This window comes from Cyphomyrmex costatus, unplaced genomic scaffold (assembly GCF_001594065.2).
Source record: "Cyphomyrmex costatus isolate MS0001 unplaced genomic scaffold, Ccosl1.0 scaffold41, whole genome shotgun sequence".
NCBI classification, from domain to species: domain Eukaryota; kingdom Metazoa; phylum Arthropoda; class Insecta; order Hymenoptera; family Formicidae; genus Cyphomyrmex; species Cyphomyrmex costatus.
Genome location: NW_017278318.1, coordinates 55916 through 77466, shown reverse-complemented (window position 1 = coordinate 77466; position 21551 = coordinate 55916). Strand labels below are relative to the sequence as shown.

The 21551-nt window shown below is 42.6% G+C and overlaps 1 protein-coding gene across 1 annotated transcript in view; it reads right to left on the bottom strand.

The window, feature by feature from the left end:
• Window positions 1-21043, bottom strand: part of sog (chordin short gastrulation) — a 30424-nt gene extending 9381 nt beyond the window's left edge. Inside the window, exons 1-3 of the mRNA XM_018543934.1 lie at window positions 20900-21043; window positions 3094-3197; window positions 194-323 (exon numbers count right to left, since the gene is read on the bottom strand). Coding sequence (XP_018399436.1) covers window positions 194-323; window positions 3094-3197; window positions 20900-21029 — 364 coding nt within the window. The 5' untranslated portion in view covers window positions 21030-21043. The remainder of the gene's footprint in view (window positions 1-193; window positions 324-3093; window positions 3198-20899) is intronic.
• Window positions 21044-21551: the final 508 nt, after the last annotated feature.

Genomic DNA, 21551 nt, shown 5'->3' with positions numbered 1-21551 from the left:
GTTCCTTTTCCTATTCTGGATATCGAGGAACAATATAGATACCGAGTACATTGTATACATATAGTTACAAGCTTGCGTATAAAAATCTTATCTCGCAGCTTATCTCAGCAGCGCTCTCGACGACCGGCGGAAAAAAAAAAAAGAGATTATAACCGGGAAATAATCGCAGACACGTGTGCGTCGCGTAACTTACTGTAGTCACCGGGACAGGATTTGCAGCATCGTCCCGGAAGTAGAACTGGCTCGTCACACGTGAGTTTGGGACAATCGTTCTTGATGTTGCGGCATTGAACTCTCGCGATGATCCGCCGTTTCTTTTGCACCTGAAAGTAGAAGAGTACGACTGCCGATAAAAATAAGAACGAACTATATACGTTTTGTCATGATTATATTACTTCGAGATTTCTTCTTCTCGCGGACGCACGAGACGTCCTTGTGCGAGTATTTTTCGCCACCTTACTTCATCTTTACATCTACTTTCCGCGCGGGAAGCCTCTGAGACACGATTGAAAGACACAGGCAATAAATAGGAGAATAACAGATTTCAACTTATCTACACGAACGGAATACTGCATTTTTTTTCCTGTGGCTTCTGATAAGTTAAACTTATTATTCTCCGTGTTTCTATAAGTGTTTTTCAATTGTGTCTCAGACTTTATTTTTGGTTGCCTTCCGGTATGACAATGGAAGGAATGTTTACGAGGCGAAGGCAACGCGGTAATGTGCGACGCAGTTACTAAAAGTGCGGCCGCGCGGTTCCAGTTACGGAGAGGAATTAAGTCGGTGGTTTTATAGAGCGGCGCTCGCGCACGGCATTCCTGAAGCGTGAAACGACGCACGTTCGACTCGACTTAGAGAGAAAAGGTGCGAGCCCCCGAAAAGGGATTCGATTGCGTATACAAATTGATGAAAATTACAAAAAATGTACAAATTTATATAGAATATTTATAACTTTATTGGCCTAAACATCCCTATAGGGATTTTGCTCACTTTTATCATTTTCATCCAAAGTCGCGAGCCTTGGAATTACCATGAGATGTTTCTCATCAACAGCCGAGGGCTGCAAATTTGCAACGCGTCGTGGGGCACGTATATTACAAAACATATCCACCGAGAGTACGACGATAAATCAAATTCTCAAAAGCGATCATTAATAGGCTGCTCTTTAAGTTTACATATCGTATATGGTGACCCGTCACTCATTGGGTATTCCGGCGGGGATAAGCGATGTCCGACGAGGCACGACGACATCGTCGCGGGAGCGACTTTAGGAGACATGGCTTCTTCTCTCTCGCAGCGACGTGTGATTCACGCGACGCGTCTGCTTCTTCCACCAACCAAGACCGCGACCTATCAATAGCTCCTCATGTACACTGAAGAGGGACTGTCATTCCTCCGAAGTCTAAAAATAGAGGCCGCGCTCTCTCGCGCTCCTCGTCCACGAGCCGAACGTAACAGCGTGACGTAGCGTCTCTCTCTCTCTCTCTCTCTCTCTCTCTCTCTTCCATCCATCTTTTCGGTCGATCGTAATATCTTCGAAGAAAGAAGGATTTAACCCACGAGAGAGTGTGCAGCTATCGAGGCGTCCACTCTGGCAAAATTTTAAAAGCGAAGATCGACTTCCTTCGAACTTTGCTTCGGTCGAAAACGTTATCTCCTTGATCGTATAATCACACATACCTGTTATTGCTAATACATTACGAGAAAGATTAGAACTCCGCGGCCTCTAATGATCTGAGCGGTGACTTTAATGGCGTCGTACGTAACGATCGTACACCACCTCTCCTTCGATCCGATCGTATAATTAATTTTCTCTTCTCGGTAAAACTCATCAGATAGCGTCTCATTAGCATTTACACCGATTACTTATCGCGTGTTTTATCGTCGTTTAGTGCACGCATAAATTCCGCAACATTTCCACATTAAGATTTAACGATTCGGCGCGCTCGAAATTCTCATAACGACCGGATGGCGGGCTCGAGAGAGACTCGCGCGATCGACGATTAAAACATTCTCAACAGTTGATCCAAATACCTTCGGTTTAATGTAACGTACGAATGCAAAATTTTTTATGGAAACAAATATATTGAGAAAGTCAATTTGTTTTGATTGTGAAAATTCTGGATAGATATAAATCTGTATATATAAACCTCAAGTAAACAAATAAAATACAATCCGACTTTGCGACAGTAAACACTTACTGTTATATAAAGCTTTTATAAGTATATGTAAGATTTTTTTTCAGATTTTTTCAGACATAATCCGTAAATCTGGACTGAAGTTCGAAGAACCAGGACGAAGGGTAAAAATTTCATATTGCCGATAGAAATGAGCCGATATGTTCAAGAAAGTAAGATATCTCAGAAGGGAATATTATACGCTTCGATTGGGGGGGGGGGGGGGGAGAGGGTGGGAGAGAAGGCATGCGTGTGTACAATCGGAATATAAATAACGATTATTGCGCGATCGCGAATAAATACGTATCCGTGCGCGTATTTCGTGACGCACGATCGCTCGCCGAGTGACGGTTCGGATTCGGCGTCTCGACATTTGATACGTCACCTTTGTGTCAATATCATGGCATTTATAGGCCCAAGGGGTTAAATTATACGCGGCGCGCGCAACGATCCGAACCGCGAGGGCACCGTGTAATTGCAAGAATGTACGCGCCGCGTTGATTTATCCCGATAGAAATTTATCCTCTCTCCAATTAATAAGACTCGAACGTACCGTATGACTCGGTAAACGTCGATGTGACTCGAATTTAAAAAAAAAGGAGAGAAAAAATAACGAGCGTAAAGTCGTAATAAGTACCTAGGACGTGATTATAGCATATTTCTCGACAATAAATTCGAAGGCAAAGGATAGAGAGAGGGTATATATACGCGTCGCTCTTTATTCATGTATGTTAATAAATGCTGGCGTGGTACTGATTGTTTACTAAACACTACGTGTACGCCGAACGCTACACGCGTGACATGCGACACATTTTAATACGCGGGCTGTAACGAGTTATGTGTTTTCTTTTTTTTTTTTTTTAATAGCAATAAAAAATATCGACAGAAGTAAAAATATTGTAACACACACACGTACCGGTATGCACTCGCATTTGATGCAATACATGACTCCGAAGGGCGGTCCCAAGTCCGCGAACCATGTCGAGCCCAATTCGCGTATCTGCTTGCCGAAAGTACATTCTGAAAAGAAAAGGAAAACATCGCGTCGTTATCAATTCAGCATTATTACCATATTATCGTCGAATGACATTAGCGATACAAATATAAACATCGCGTCTTATCCGATTTATGATTTCATCATCTTATCGATTACTGATACTACTACGCCACACAAAGTTTGTATTTCGCAGACATCGAGGTGACATTGGCTATACGTTCGGTAAGGAAAAGCAAAAAAATACTTTTATTGAAGATTCTCTAATAAAAAAAGGAGAAGAGAATGTTTATCACCGATTTATCACCTTCAACATTTTACGAGCCAAGAGAAGAAGACGTGATTCACTCTTTTTTTTTACCTCTTCCTCGCACATTTATCTATATGAGATTTTTTAATATGATTGATTTATATATACATGTAGATCCAGTGAGAAGAATTAAGGACAAAAATCGGTCATATTAAATAATCTTATAACAGTTGCAAAATGGTAATGTAGTAATCATATAAAAAAGAATACATATTTTAAACGCAAAACACAGCTTATCGCACTGACGCACTTCCGTTGCCATCATCGATGAATGAGACGCAATTTGATGCGAGTATAACGTAACACGCTCGGTATGTAGGTACATACATACATTGATCCACGTGCATATTCATTCGCATTCGCAACCGATGTTATGCGTCGCGCGTTCATTCAAACCACTTCATAAACCACCGCGCCACATCGTAAAGACATCGTCGAGACGCGATGATCGACGCATCAGTCATTCTCGATGTAAAACTCGGACTCCTGTTTGCAAATTACTAACGTATCTCGTATCTACGAACCATTTACGAAGAGAAAAAAAATTTACTATACAAACGCAAAATTGCAAAATTTTACGGTCAAATTCTCGTTATAGCTGTTCTTAAGCAAACAAATTTGCATATTTGATAAATATTTTACATTCATTGCAAATAATTTTGCTCACTTTATATTTGCAAACGGAATTTGCCGCCATGGTAAATTTTTTCTCTCCGTGCAGCTCTGGTCGATGCCGCGGTCAGTGACAAAACGGACGGGTCTCTCCGGTTAGCCGCTTTTCGAGTCTGGATTAGATTAGTTTTACAGCGCGAGACGTATATAAATCCCAAAGAGAGGACAGATAAAGACGAGACCGTTATCTTTTACAACAAGCTGGCGATAGCCAGTAGCGAAAACACGTAATAATACGCTCCATTAAATCGATAACAATACCGATCGTCTTTTTTAGCTCGATTATATTTCCTCACACTCGTCTTCATTCACTAGCAAGAAAAGGATGGGGTTAGCGACTGCAAGTTGCTATTAGCAGGGTAATTATGTTTCGTCCGTCACATCCTTTCTTTTCTGTGTAAAAATAATAAATACGGGCGTGGAAGCGTCCGAAAATAACACGATGAGGAGGATCACTCGCGTTTGTATTACGCGCGCGCGGCATCCTTATTATCCTGTAAAGTGGCACTAATTACGATATAATAGATATATCACTTTCTTTCTTAATCCACTCTTTCTACGCTCGATCTAAAATTAGCGGGATTATATCAAAATAATTATAAAATTTCGAGACGTTACACTCATCAGCTAAGAGGTTGCAACACTTTTTTTCACTTTTGGATTCTGGAACTCAGCCTCGTTCGTTGAACGGTTGAACATAAATGGTCAGATCCATAAGAAAGAACCAATCGCTCGGTGAACAGGCTACATTTCAAAACTCATTGAAAAGTGTTGCAACCTTTTATAGCTGATGAGTGTACACATCTCGTTCATAATATTATAAAGGAAAAAAATCGACAATTTTGTTTCTTATACCCTGAGAAAAATGTCCTGATTAAATTAACAAAAAGATTCAACAACAAAGGTATTTTATAGCGAAACTAAACAGAATTTCTGGTTGCATCTCTTTTGTCGGTTTAACCAGAACATTTTTCTCACATCAGTGTATATATAAGTCTTTAAAAAGGATGAAAGAACTTTCGACCTTTTTCGTTCCAATATTAAATAAAAAGATCAACGTTTATTATATAGATGTGTGTGAATAAACAAAGAAGAAAGAGATAGACGGGTGTTGTGAAAAAAACACATTAACGAAATTTTCATGATGACCGCTCTAAACTACTTAAAAACTATCCACCGCAATGAGTGAGAGAGAGAGAGAGAGAGAGAGAGAGAGAGAGAGAGAACTCGGTCACGTGCGAGTTAGAGAAAGGGAAATGGAGAGAGGCCCGTTTTGCACGAGGTCATTGCACTGCGTGCGCTAAGTCGTTCTAAGCGCAAAGTCGCGGCCCTAAGTAACTAGGAGTCCGAGAGAGCCACGGCACAAGATACCGCATCGAAAATATGCGAGTCACGCGGCATGGCGCGCGGTAAGGTGAAGCGTATATTAGGTCTCCCTCCCTCCCTCCCACCTCAACAGCGATGATGACTCCTTCGTCTTTTCTTCCGTTTCTCTCATCATCCGGGGTGGCTTTCTCGCGCGACGCGACACGCTTCTCCGGCGCGGCGTCCAGGCGTGTTAATATAAATCGAGTTTTCTCGACAAGTGCAACCACTTTCAGCGATCATTATTATCACGACTTTACAGATCGTGACTTAAAGCGCGAAGCTCGAGTTGAGAATTAATAACGTTTCACGCGAGGTATACTCGCAACTCATCCGCGCGTACGGCTCTCTTGCCAGCAGGCAAAATAAATTTCTCCCCTTTGTCCTCGCATACGCGCGCGCGTGTGTGTGTGCACACTGTACGTCCACGTGCGTACCAAAGAAGCGTAAATTCTAATCAACGGGAAGGCTTAAAGCGGTCGCTGTGGACTATCAATATTATCGCACAATATTATTGATCGTCTGAAGGCTGTATTACAGCCTCTCAATTATTTGTTTTGAATTGTTTAAATACTGAAAGAGAGAGAGAGTCCCCTCGTTGCGATAGTAGCTGTGAAATATTAAGTAAAATAATCGAGAGGATGCATGAGTTACTCGTAATAGTCGTAATCCACAAACTATACGTCCTCGAGCAATACTTGGCGTAATGATAAGAATTATTAGAATCAGAGCACACGGAAAAACTAGCAACAAGACGTAAGCAATGAGAGAATCGACCAAATCACAGTAGAGACTAAAGCCCGTGTCACACTACGGATTGCGGATCGCGCATCGATATTCAGCCAATCACAACAAAGCAGCTTTATCTTGATTGGTTGAATTCCGATGCGCGATCCGCAATCTCAATCCGATCTGCATCCACAGTTCATCACGGGCTTAACGTGAGCCTGGCAATAACATATGAAATATAGATATGTCGATTAGTTTACTGCTTATGTCAATCACTACTTAGGCCGTGTCAGACTACGTATTGAAAATTGAGATTAAAGATTGAAATTGAATTTTGGCTAATCAAAATAATAGAAGCTAAAATTTCTTTATCCTCATTGGTCAAATTTCAATTTTCGATCTTGAATCTCAATTTTCAATGCGTAATCTGATTCCGGCCTTATGCTTTTTGTGCGCCTTAACAATCATCGACGACAATACCTTTGACTCTTTCGAGGCTCGCACGGGTACTTTCTATATACAAAAGCTATGCGTTTCGCACTATCTGTCGAGAATGTCGATATTTCGCGAACGTTGCGGTCGACTTCGCATCAGGACGAGAGAAGTGGCGGAAAATCACGCCCGACTTCGCGAGCCGATGAGCCCCCGAGAGAGAAAATAAAATGTGTACAGTGCGGCCGCTACGCGAGATGCCATGAGTACGTCTTCGCTCGCTAATATAAATAATGCGAGCGTGGAAAAGGAGCGCGACGGAATGCACCGGACCCGTAATCCGCTAAGGAGGCGGTTAAGCGAATGGCAAACACGTGCTACACCTTTCGTTTTTCGCTTTTCCACCCTCTCCTCGGAATGCACCGGACCCGTAATCCGCTAAGGAGGCGGTTAAGCGAATGGCAACCACGTGCTCCCCCTTTCTTTTTTCCTTTTCCCCCCCCCCCCCCCCCCCCCCCCGCCGCCGCATTTCAGTATCCTTCTCGGATAGATTTACGAACGTGACGTCTATCCGCTCGGTATACCTCGCCAGCGCAGCCAGCCGTTTCTTCCTCTCGCTCTGCTTTTCGGCATCTACCCGCTTCGTCTCGAGTTTCACATCACCTTTAGCATCGCGCGCGCGAGCGCGTTGCTTCTCGTGACGCAAAGCGTGCATAAGACGGTTATCCCCTATCGCGTCGTAACGATAAAAACAAGAGCGCGGCTCGATTAGCCGATCGAAAACGACGCGACATGTCGTATATACGTTTATCGGTTCTCAGCCAGAAGCAGGTCGATCGGATCGTCCGAATGATCCTTCGTTAATGGCAGCACTTGGCACGCCGCGGTAAAATACAATCAGCGATAAATTTAATTTCGCGCGTACGGAGGGAGAGTCGTCGTCGTCGTTGCGTGTCTGATCGACACGAGAGAAATAGGCATAACGCTCGAGCTATGATTACGCCAGATTCCCGGAGGGAACGATATGTACGTCACGTGCAGCAGCATCATCATCCGCGTCATGAATGTCGCTTTGCGTAAGGCCGGAATCAGACTACGCATTGAAGATTGAGATTAAAGATTGTAAGATTGAAATTTGGCCAATCAAAATAATATAGGAGCTAAGATTCCTTTACTCTCATTGGTCAAATTTCAATTTTTTAATCTTCAATCTCAATCATCTGCGTAGTCTGATTCCGGCCTTAGGTCGTTGATGATGATTGAGATTAAAGAATTAAGATTAAAATTTCACCAATGAGGACAAAGAAATTTTGAGTCCTTTTGTTTCGATTGGTCAAACTTCAATCTCGACATTCTTCAATGCGTGGTCTGATTCCTTACTTTGCGTGCCGCGTGTTTCAGATTCGGACGAATCCTTGCGTTATACGCGGACGAGTAGCGCCCGCCGCTTTCTCGAGCGATCAACCCGCGCCCTCGCGTTTCCGCTAAAAGCGGAGAGACACGTAGGATGCCCGTCCGATTGTTTATGTATGCCGCGCCGGCCGCCGCGATACCTGTCGGCACGCAGATTTACGTGGGCGACGCGAGCACTCATCATCGCTCAGCCGCACATCTTATTTTCTTCCCCCTCTCTCCCTCCTTCTCCTTACTTCGACCTATTTTTTGCGTCATTAAGTTTTATTTCACCTCGTTCAGTTCGCGGGTGAGACTTTTGGAAAGAGGTCGAGAAAAGAGAGGGCTATTTTCTTCTATAGATATATCTTTACACAAGTATATCGTTACGTTATATTTTAGATATGGAATTTGGAGTTTGTTTATCAATTCTTTTCTCTCTATTCAATATCTCTATAGATGTCTTTATGAGAAGCGAGAAATAAGAAAAGAAGAAACGAGTTCTCTAAATATTACACTGTATAGCTCTTTTGTACAATGTTGCTGGCTAATGCACGTACCGTTTAAAATTTTAAATAATTCCACCAAATAAACAGTCTTCGATTTAATCTTCGGATAATCGATAACAGTGTGCAATAACATGTCGATCATTTAGGGCGCTTTAAAGAAAAATTGTTTCTACCGTCTCTTTTTGTGCGACTTCCGCTAAACTTTTATAGGTCGCATATTAATACGTTCTTCTGCGCCCTGTAATTCCTAATCGACAGATTTGTGCGTGCGTCGTTACATATTCGCGCGCATGTTCCTGCCCGCGTTGTTTTCATCAACCCCGTATATGTAAATATATATGTCGCCCGTACACCTACGTGATGTCACGCACGGCTCAGAAATGCCGACCTTGCGGCCGCGACTTAAGTCAGTGCACGCGTAATGCGATGCATTGACGTTCGCCAAGCCTTTCGGCCAATCCCTCCGTCCGTGCGACGGCCGCGCTGATAAGAGACGGCGACGGCGGCGGCATATCTGCGACGCGGCGCGGCGCGGCGCGGCGCGGCGCGGCGCGGTGTACGTGTCGCACGTGTGTACGCGCGTGATATGTAAATTGTAAATACACGCTCGGACGAAATACATATTGCATCGCAGGTAAGGCCTACATCGGAGAGGCAAACGTCGCGCGTTTTCTTCCACCCCCACCGTCGCGCGTCGGTAAACAAAATTTCTCTTCTCTCGCTCTGCGGAATAATTGAGAACGCGCGTGACGTAACGTGTATTGTAGAAAGCCTAGGAAGCGCGCGTTACTCGAGGAATTGAAACGGGGTAATTATGCTGCGGTGATGTTCTTCGTGACGAACGAAGGAATGAGCCACGGTTCAATTCAAACTCTTCGTCTCGACAGAATGAAACTTTTGCCCCTCTCTCTCTCTCTCTCTCTCTCTCGCACGCGCGCGAGAAAGAGTAATTGAGTTAACTGCATTGGGATTATGCCAGAGCTTAAGCTTGGCTTAAATCAGAGCTGTCTGACGAATAAACCGCTGTTACGTCGGCTCATTCGTATTACTCCAAATTTCACGGCTGGCACGTGTCAATTTCCTCGCGGAGCCAAGAAAACCGGCTGATTCAGTGGCGCGAGAACTATCGACCGTCAACGCGCGCGCGTATAATTGACAGAGATATTCCGCAAAAGGCGGCGACCAGAGAGAGATTCCCGAGAATAAAAATAATTAACACGTAAATGTTCCGAGTAGAGACATCGGTCTTTCCTATAGGCGTAATTTACGCGCCCGACTACACGCAAATGTACGTAATGGAAAATACGCCGTGACTATTACGGCGTTCGTTACAGTCGTGAAATAATAAGAAATGGATGATCGCCGCGATGATGACGTATGCCTTTTCCTTCTTCTAGCTTGGTAATGCGGGAATGGACACGCCGCGACTACAAACGATAAATAATACATCAACGCTTCGTTCCGACCGAGTCGGTTCGATTTATCGGAGCGACGATCGATCGCTACTGAGAATAAGGAAAAGGTCTTTGCCGGTTCCGCTCAAGGATACCAATCGAAATCGCTTCTCTTTGTGCGTCAGCAGTGCGGAGAGAGAGAGAGAGAGAGAGAGAGAGAGAGAGAAATGGATATCTCGGAATATACAATATAGAGAAATCACCGAAGTGCAAAAAATGTAAATTAAGCCAACAAATGCTATACAGTATTTTTTTATTACCAAGAACGCCAACTAAATCGATATAGTTTTTTGACCTGACAGAATTATTTGTTGCTCGGCAAGAATGTATGTATCTCGAAACTTTTATTTAATAGGTACAAGTAAGGTACTCTCTCAGAATATCGCAAACAAATTTTATCGTTATAGTTGTAAGTATTTTTAACATCTACCGTGTGTATATAGAGTTAAATTTACATTATTTACATAGCCTTAATTAATATATAATAGAAGAACATATAAAAATAACTTTAAGACATAAAATTAATAGACTAAGGCCCGGTTGCACCAACATTACTTGATTTTAAGCTTGACTTGAAACTCTATCTATCTTGTATTAAAGCCGAAACAGAGAGACAGAGACAGTTTAAGTCTCGCTTAAAATCGAAATCGCGTTGGTGCAATCGGACCTAAAAGGACAAATTAAGAGTCATAATTTTAAAACTTTTAATCACGTAGTCAAAGAATAAAAAAAAACAATAATGTCGAAGACGTTTTTCTTTTATTCCTTGACTACGTGATTAAAAGTTTTAAAATTATGACTCTTAATTTGTCCTTTCAGTCTATTACTTTTATGTTTTAAACTAAGAGTCTTTTGCCTTACTTATTATTATAACTTTAAGACTTCTAGATACTTGATACTTTTTATTTTCCTTTTCCAGGACGAGGCTCTTTTAAGACACATGCTGCGGCCAGCTAGCTACTTAAAATAAGTAATCACTATCAATTCTATAGAGAGAGAGAGTATTAAATTTCTGTGTAGAGAAGCCACAGTGCGCATTTCCTTCGTTATTAATACGTATTCAAGATATGGAATACAATCGGCATTGTAATCGACGCGATGTACTTGGCACCTCGACCAAGCTGATGTTTTTGTCGTCCACGCGCGTGCACTTGCCAGAGGCACGACTTGCGGCGGCGACGAGCCCAACCCTCTATTTAACCAAGTTCGAGAACCCCGACGAGCTCTCTCGCGTCTGCTCAAAGTAAATTTCCAAGGAAGCCTATTTACGCGATGACGATTCCAACACTCTCGCGGGAGATGATAGATAACGGGCGACCAATCGCGAACTGTGCCGTTCGCTCGACAGAGATTTCGACGATGCGTCGCCGTCGTGCAGTATAATTGCGCGGCACTGCCGCGGTAATGACGTAAATTAGAAGATTTCGCGGTGATTATGCCATTCATGCCGTTCCGCGAAATCACTCCGCTCCAATGACTTGCGACTTATTAATCGTTATTCGCGAGGTCCGCGATCCTTGCGAAAGTGGGGGGGGACGTAACCGCGCGCGGCGCGACGATAATAAAGGAAACTCAAATTTTTCCGTTCCCGCAGCGCGAAACGTCCTTGGCGGAAAAGAGATACAAAATATTCCGATATCATTTCAACTTGAAACGATTAGGATCCGGGGACATGCGGTTCACTATATATAGAGCGGCGCCAGAGTAACGTTCTCGAGCAGCCGTCCAGACTAAACTCATCCGCGAGGAACGTAACGCGCAATATTATTTCAGCGGGGCCCGGCAAAACGTTAAGCAACGCGGCGCGCGATCCCGCGCGATATGACGCATCTTATCTCCGCGCGAGGGATAAATCAAGACGCGAGACGGTTCGTAAAATCAGGACGAGTCTCACGCTCGTCCCGCGCGCGAGAAAGAGACGAAAAAAGAAAATAAAAAATAAGCGAACCCCTTTAACTTAACGCGTGTGTCTCCGCTAATAGAATCAACCTGGAACGAGATTAATTCGAATGCGATATAAACGCGATACGAACGATATCGACAAACCGATATCGTTGCAGATATCGAAAGACGAACGCCGACTCTCGCGGAACCTTCCGAGTACCTGAAGTAAAATAATCATGTATTTAGTTTCAACGCTTGAGAGAACGAACGCTATCTCCGAGCGTTCAATAAATAGCGATATCTATCTATTTATCTATCTAAGTAACGGCGTAAGTGAGAATGTAAAGCGACGTTAACGGTACCGATTAGCGGTCGTATCTTTCGCGTGTGGAAATGATAAAATTGATGATTTATATAAGTAAAAGGATTCGTTTGGATTTTCGATCCGCGGATCCAATCGGATTTCGTTAATACGACTGTCAACTGTTATATACGTTATATGCAGATTTCTAGGTAGAACACAAAATCATGAAAGATCAAGATGGGCATCAAGTGAGGAATTCTTGACACGATAATAATTTTTAATTTCTTGTGAGTCTCATTTATAAGGTCACGATCCTCTTTTAGAATCATTTGCTCGATTTTTACGAAGCTTCATCAATGGGGTTTGATAATATTTTATTCAAATCTGAGAAACAAAAACAGAAAATTCAAAATGATGGATATGACGCGAACAGAACTTTGAAAAGAATAATTTATTATAATAATAAATTAATTATCGGAAAACTTTAGGCTTTAGAGAATTTTAATCGCGCCGCGACTAACATCGAGTTTACAGTTTCGCTTTATTGAAAGTTCATTAGAGAGTGCTGCGTAAATAGTTAGTTGATTTCTAAACTTTCAAACTCTAATTGAACCCTCTACTAACAAACACTAGATCCTTCTTCATAGAGATTACCCTACTCTTCTGAAATTTAATATTTTTAGATTAGATTCAAACTCAGAGATATCAAGAGTCTCCTAAAACCAAGTTTCGATAATCAGATTATTGAAATTTTAATTTTATATCTGTAAGACTAGAATGAAATTCAGCGACTCTAAAGAAGGATTTTCCACAAGTGACTTTCTCAGAAAACGCTGATCTTCAAAAGATTCTCTTTTTAGTTAAAAGAATCATTGTTGCGTTAAGAATTCATTACAAAATTATAGTAAAAAAAATGCATCAAATGGCATCATTATGACTTTTTTTCTTAAAACGATCTCTACTTCAAATGTTATCTTCATCTTATGATTTTATATTCTACTTGACTTACGATCGCGATGTATACTTTGGAAGATACGTTTCCATTTTTTTTTTTGCGATTATAAAATATCGCAAAACGAATAGAAACCAGAATCGTTCGCCATTCACCGGACGCGGGTCGAACCTCAGTGACGCGGAAGAAAGTGTCAACCTTGAGTCCGAGCCGAGTTGATAACTCCCGCGCAACATCAGTAACCGTATTTCTCGTTCATTCACCAAATCCGTGATCAAATCTCAGCGATGCGGAAGAAAGTGTAAACCTTGACTCCGCGGCCGGGCCGAGTTGATAACTCCGGCGCAACATCGCGCAGGAACGTGTTGCTCGTTCATTCACCAAATCCGCCTACGAGATGTAGGTATATGACGCGGATCAAGTGTTTTTATCCACATTTTTTTATTCCTGCGACAGGTTTAAACGCCGCTGTGACAGCGTAGCGTAGCGTGGCGCGCCAACGCAAAAATTAATTGAATTATGTACTGACATCTCGTTGATTAATTTTATACACACACGATCTTGCAATAAAATTCCTGAATTGTGAAGAGTAACGTTTTCAAGATGTCGAAAGTGCTTTAAATAACGCTATGAGTTTAACAAAATGTTTTGAAGCTTTGTCAAAGATAAAGTGTACATGAATGTCACGGGAACTACTTTGAAAGATAAAATATAACATTTTGTTATCTGAGACGTGTGTTTTCATATTGCTAAACAGTCCGGGAACTTTATTGTTAGACTATACATATATACATATTTTACAAGTACATTTGTATATATACAGTATACGTGTGTAAAAGTTCGAAGTGTTGAAATAAATTTCACATTCGCACCCGTATGTTTAGAAAAGGATCGAAAAGCAATACCCCTTTTTTCACGAAGGGGGTTTGGTGCCTATCGCCACGATGCGGCGATAGTCTCCGGGTGGAAAAAAAAGAGACGCGAAAGAGATAAGAACCTTAATGCGGTGCCATACGCACGCATATAGCGAATACATGTTAATCTCATATATCCATACGCGCGTACGCCGCACCATACGTAACGAGGAATCTTGTTTCGTTGCGTCTGGTGACCTTGGGTGCACCCAGCGTAAAAGAGCAACCCGACAAATAAACGCCTTCGTAATTTTAGATTCATCAAGCGGAAGGTCTCCCTTTTTCTCGTTCCTCCTTCCCCTCCCCCTCCCTCCCTCCCCCCCCCCACGATCGCCCCTTACCCTCTCTCTTAGCGAGGCGCACCCGCGACAGACAAAAAGATATGCTGGAGCACTATGTCATACTTGAGCTCGTATAGACGAAGGAGCTCTACTTTGAAGTTGTTCGGGCCGGCTCTCGTTAATGCGCCGCGTCTATGGTCGCGCTAGAGATCTTTGTCCTCCGGCCAACCGATTAATTTCCCTCACCCACCCCGACTTTACTTTCTCCACGGAGCAAAGGAAAGGACACACACGGTATGTACGCGCATAGCGTACAATGCACACACACGGTTCGTTTTTAACACCGCGACAAATTCACGAGGTTCGAGAGCACGTCGACTTAAATTGTTTCGCGAGCAAGGTTACGCGGTAAGGCAAGGCTGCGTGCGGTCCGCTACAAGGAAACGTATAAAGCGCGAACCGCACCCACATCATCTGAGAATAATGGGGCAATACGCGCTATTTTGTGCATCCTGCCGTGCCTTGTCCGGTCGATTCTAACGGGCTCCAACGCAAAGTATTATATCGACGCGGTAGAAGGAGGCGATATAGTCTTGATCGGCGGCGCGAGATCGCCCTAAATCGAGCGCGCGCTAGCGAAAGAAACGTGATATTTTCGAACCGGTATTCGTATTTATACTTTGGAGAGACATTGAATTAGCATTAGCCGTACAAGATCTCTCGTACAAGTGCGTCTCCGCGACAATGAGAGAGGGCAGAAGGAATGAACTCAGGGAGAACGAAAAGGAGAGGAGAGAAACGGAGAAGCGCCGCCGTCGCGGAGGTGGTGGTAAGTCGTTTTGTGTCTGCAGCTCGTCTAAATATATACGATCCTCTCTTCGGCGCGGTGCACAAGCCTTTCTCAAAGAAACAGGAGAGACGAGAATGGACCCTACCACGATTTTAGAGAAATCCCTGTGCATATCGCATCGGGGAAGGCGACAAATCGCATCGCTATACTCGGTAGATGGCCGATCTAGCCGATTTCAACCGTTAAAGATCAGTTCGCTTTTTTTCCTTCATTCTTCATTTCAATAGTTTCCATTTAATTTGTTTCTTTTCTTTCGCGAGTTAATATCGATGACGATTATTATCCCGTTAAATTAATCCTGTGTTATAAGAATCAATAAAATAAAAATGTCTGGAAATTATATATTTCTTACCACGTTTCTGTTTCTTTAGACTCGCTCGCTTTATACGCGTAATTTTTCTCTATTATTTAATTCAATTTCAATTTGGTAAAACTAATTAATAATATAATGTACGATTAATTTAACGGGATAATTAATTGTCAATATTAACGAAAGAAAGAGGAGGACAAATTAATATATATTTATTTTCCATCTCTCTTGAAGAATTTTTATTCTCCTTCTTTCATTTCCATCAGCTTCCCTCTTGTTCCTATTATACAGATTATACAATAATCGAATACATCCGGAAGTTAAATAAAGCAACTGACTATATATACGCGAGAATGATGACGTCCCGGAGACGCGCGTTACGAGTGCGATATGCAACGCCGTCGTTTACCTACTTAAAAGGGGAAAAAAAAGACGCGCATTGGCTTACTAAACTTCTTTAATGCACAACGGCAGCGTTGTCTTCGTGGCTGCAGCCAATTAGCCGCGAATCTTGTACGGAGGATCGAGCGACGCGCTCGCGAGGGCGAGGAAAGGGTTCCGATCCGATGCTCTGTCCGCGCCGCCACGTGAATAAGGCCCATTTATGTAAAACTTTCAGGCGTTTTTAAATACGCGCGATTCCGAGGTAATCTACCATCGTATGAAATTGGGTAGAAATTGGTCGAATCCGCGAATACGAGGAACACAACGAAGCGCATAGTGATGATCTCTCAGCCAAATGCCGTCTCTCTCTCTCTCTCTCTCTGTCTCTCTCTCTCGGATAATTCGGATAGAAATCTCTCGCCGATTATCCTTCCTTTCTAGCTGATTTCGCGTATAAATGTTTATACACACGAACGGACCGGTTCTCAAAGCGACGATATTTGAAAAGTGACGTTAATTGATTTACACGCGATGTAACGCGAGGATTCTCCGGTCTCGAAGGAGTAAAGAATTCAAAAACATTCTCTCCGTTTCCAGGAACTCGAAACTCGAACTTTCGGGTGAATTATAAACGCCGGAAATCGGCGCGGCGATCAAAGATTTTATCGAACGAAATCTGCCGGGCTCTCGTCTCTCGTCTCCGTTTCTCTCTCGATCGCGACGTGCTATCGTGTGTTGTTAGACCAAAGTTATATTATTGGCGAGAAAGAAAAAGAGACAATTTCACGCATCGCCGTCCCGGAGACGCAACAGTTTAAAGGCGGACGCGCGGCGAGTTTATTTCGACGGTATTAGAGACTCGCGTGTTCGTCTACTCTGTCGCCACCTCGGCGATAAATACTAATTGAGATTAGCATCAACGGCAACGCCTAACAGGTGTTCCTAACGTGAGAAGTTTCGAAGCGAGGAAAAAAGATCCGAAGAAAGAGGGTGGAAATCTGAGAACGAAAAAGACAAAATCGGATCTCTCTCCAGGTTTCGACAAAAACACATAAAGCGCGCACATACAACCGTTTTTCGAATTCACTCTCAAAAATAGAACTATAGGCACGTATTTTAACTACTTTTATTTGAAAATGGTATTTGTGTAAGACAATTTTTTCTATCGTGTATTTGATATTTCAGCGGAGTACATGAATATTATATAAAAGTATTTTAAATAAATAAATAAAACAAATTAATGATTCAAGTGTTAATAATCACTATTTTTCACTCGTGTGAGAATAAACAATTCATAACGTCGCCACCCAAGTCAAAGTTTTTTATTTAACGAGCTAATATATAAGTTTGTTAATTCATTCTAAAATATTACAATTTTCTAAGCGGAACGTTTCGACTTTACTAAGCCTTCATTCTGTATTCAGTCTATATCTCCAAATAATATATTTCACGCTATTTTTTAAAAACTAAGATGTCAATAACTAAAGGTCAATATACAATACCACATGACCTTTAGTTTCATATTGTAATGATAGGGACATCATGTTACTGACATCTTAGTTTTTAAAAAATAGCGTGGAATGTATTATATTATTTGGATCAATGTATACAAGGGGTTTGTCAAAAATTCATATTATTGCGGCTGATGAAGACTTATGTTAGTAAAGTCGAAATGTTCCGCTTAGAAAATTGTAATGATATTTTAGAATAAATTAACAACTTATGTATTAGCTCGTTAAATAAAAAACTTTGACCTGGGTGGCGACGACGCGTTATGAAAAGTATTTTATATTTTGAATACTATGATTGACGATTAAAGTTATTTAAATTACGAAATACATAAAGCTTTCAACCTTTCAATTTTAAATACAAAATACGTAATACTTCCACTTTTGTACACTGTTGAAATATAAAATCTACTTTTATTGCAAAATTGTGTTTTAAATGAAAGTATTTCAAATACGTGCCTAGCCCTGCTAAAAAAACATCGTATATAAAAATTCCATTCGCCATTTTGGAAAAATAGTTTTTGAAAAATTTTAGAATTTTTATATACACACGCACGAAGAGAACGGTTTTGCTAAAGGTTTTGTTAAAATTTAGTTATAAATATAGATCCGAAATTAATTATTGGTATTTTGGACTATCAAAATAATTAATTATGTATAGAACGCTGAAAAACTGATTGCTAATGTTAAACATTGCGCTTGATTTTTCTACATAATTATTTTGACAGTCCGATAAAATTATTTTCGAATTTGTATTTACCTAAATTTTTAGATGCTTTAGCAAAATCATTTCTTCCATATATATACATATATAAAACTATTCGGAAACGACAAACATAAAAATAATGAAGAGTTGCAAAACGGTAACTGACTCCTCAGAAGGACAACCCTGTATTAAATCAGAGAAGCCTGCTAATGAATTTACTTAGTCGGGTACGATTAAGAACGATCCGAAAATGGTTAGTATGGTAAAAAAAAAGAAAAAAAACTATCAGGGTCGACAGCTTAAACAGACTTAAGCTGACGGCCAGCAGAAATCAATCGAGACAAGTTTCAAACGTGCGCAACTGGCCGGCCTCATTACCAGCTAGGTATACAATTTTCGGAGGATAGCGGCGAAATCGGCTCCCTAACAAATTCCGATATTACAGCAGTAATTAAATCCGGAAGCCACTAGGCGGATAATATAAAGCGTCGTGTGAAATCAAAGTAATCAAACGCAAGAAAAGTACGGTTTAATTATATACCAACAAAAGACGTATTATATTTGAACGCAATTCGATATTTTGTACCTGGAACAAGATTTTGAATTAAATTTTTGCAATTGTTTTCGAACAAATATGCTGGTTGAATCTTTCAAATTAATGCAACAATCACAGTAAAAAAAAAAAAACATTTTGTGTTAGAGAAATGATATCCCCTCGAGTCTTTGTTCAAATTTTATATGTTAATAAAAACTAGTTTTCCAATCGTGTGCAGATATCTTTTTCAGCGAAGTTTTTCACTATCGTGAATTAACAACAGGCGCAATTTGTTTAACCGATACTTTCGAATGCGCCCTCGTTCGATTATCCGGCGTATATAACACGCGTGTCACTGATCGATCAAATTTGTATGCAGGACGATGTCGTTGTTACTGTTTCGAAAACGTCGCGACATAAAAGCGGCGCTTGATTATCATTGCAATCTCGTACGGTGTGCGATTCGTTCAGGTCGAATTATGCAGACCTTCGGTCTTCCGTCCTCTCCTCGCGTGCGTAAACACGAATGTTGTAAACACTCTAGCAGACGCGACACGAGCGTTCGCAGTTCGACGACGCGCGTCCGATAAAGGAGACGGGATAGTTAAATAAGACAGAAATAAACTAGAACGGGTAAAACGAAACCTGTGTAAGAAGAATGGAATTGGCAGAGAGAAAAAGAGGGCACACGAGCGGCACAAGCCGGTGGACATTGCTAGATCCTTATAAAGAAGAGAAACGAGCTACACGAGTCCTTCTCTCTCCCCCTCCCCCCCTCCTCCTCTCTCTCTCTCTCTCTCTGTCGGTGCAACAATTCTCCGAGATATTTGAACGCTACGTCACGAAGTAGAAAACTCCCGGTTTACTTTATAAAGCGCGGTGATTTGCTCGGGCAAATACACGGCGCATTTTGCATTTTAAAATCTCGTCGAGATAACGAGAGCTGAGAGATTTAACATCGATAGCGCGTCGCGCGCACAATTTGCCGCTTAAAAAGTAAACGATTGCGTTTGGCAAAAAAAAAGAAGAAAAAAAGCAGCCAGCTTCGCGGCTCTCGTAACATTCTTCAGCGGTTTAGATCCGTTCTCTATCGATAAACTCTCTAAACTGGTGCACACCGGTGTAATAATAAGTTAAAGTGAAACAAATACAATTTATTTATTGGCACTGTACGCCTCCAGTTCAGAGTTCTTCGATAATCAATAGGCCTTTTGACTTCCGCGCCGAGGGGAGACTGGAATCCAGAGTCGAAACGTTCGCGACTGACTTTGCGCGAATCGTACAATGGTATCGTCCTATAAATCTATTACGACCCAACGATCGCGGACAGGTATCTTATTTATATGTATATTTAAAAATTGTCTTTAACATGGATTAGTCTTTCCGTAAAAATTCCTCGCTGGAAGTGTCATACGAGCCAATCGTACGTTAAGATTCTCTTACAACAAACAGTTGTGAGCGAAAAGCTGCCCTTTTCCGCCGAACGGCATGTTCCAAAGACAATGAGACGACGCGGGGGGCGTCGAGAGCTTTCAAGACGATTTTGTCGAACCTCGTCAAAAGAAAAGAAAAAAAAATACGAGGAGTCGCAAACGAAGGTCAGCGAAGGGTTTTCGCGATAACCGCGTGCGGCGGGGAAACACGTTTTACACGGTGAAAGCGTAATCTCGCAAAGGCGTCGCGCGTCGTGAGGAAAGCATTATGATCGGGGGGGGGGGGGTTTTTGGGAAGGAACGTCACGGATGTGCGCGCGCGGTCGCCGCTCCGTTTTCTTCTTCCTTTTTCCTCCCATTTCTTCATTCCTCTTTTTCTCTTCTCTCGCGCGCGTTCCTCATTATGTAAGACCGTCTCGCGGTCGCGCTCGGAACGGAGCCGCGAGACACAGCCGTGTGTTCGCCGCACGTACGAGACGCCTCTCTAACCTTTAAAGGACAAGAGACCACCGCCGCCGCCGCCGCCGCCGCCGCGCCTCTCTCTCTCCCCGAGAGGCAGGCGACAACCGAGCGAAAAAAATCGCCGGACGCCGGAGAGATTGAGAACCTCATCCACGGCAGAGAGAGAGAGAGACACGACCGGAAGAAAAGGTGGGACCTTATTCGCGTTTGACGTTTGTCTCTCTACCCTCAACTCACCTTCCGCGAAAAAGATCGTACCGGTTGATACAGAGCGACCCGTCGTCGTCGCCGGCACGTTTAGGGTAAACAACGGGTAAACAAGATTTATAGATCGTTACTCACCTGCGGCCCGATGCGGTCTCCTCGCCCAGTCGTCCTCGATCAAAGGTGCGACTTTTCGCGCGCGCAACGTCAAAGGACAGGAAGCGACGATAAATAGGATCGGGAACATCAGACCACCGTGAAGCTGCATCTTGTCTTGGCGACTCTCGGTCTCTCACGGCGACGGCCACCCTCTATTCTCTCTCTCTCTTTCTCTCTCCTGGCACTCGTGGTACCTTACGCATATAGCGCGCGTCTTCCTCCTCCTCCTCCCTCTACTTCTCTCTCTCCTTCCTCGTCGTCGTACGTCGTTGAGAAGCCGCCCCGCACTTGATCTATATATTATTAACGAAATCGTTCACTGCACACCAAACTCTCTGCACTATACGTAACCTATCCCCCTTATTGTTACTTCCGTCGCGGCGCGGACGAAAGGAAAGGAAAGAAAAGAAAAAAAAAAACGGAAAAAGGACAAGTTTTTAAACGCGCAACGCTCCGCCGTCTCCGTTCCTCTTACTTCGACCGAGAGACGGTACGCGAAAATCCAAGACGATCCTCACGCGGACGTTCCGCATTACCGCGCACCTCGCCGCAATGACGAGCGCGCGCGCGCGAAGGGAACGAGGCGAAGCTAAGCGACGAACTGTGTGCTGTGCGCGAGAAACACGCCGCC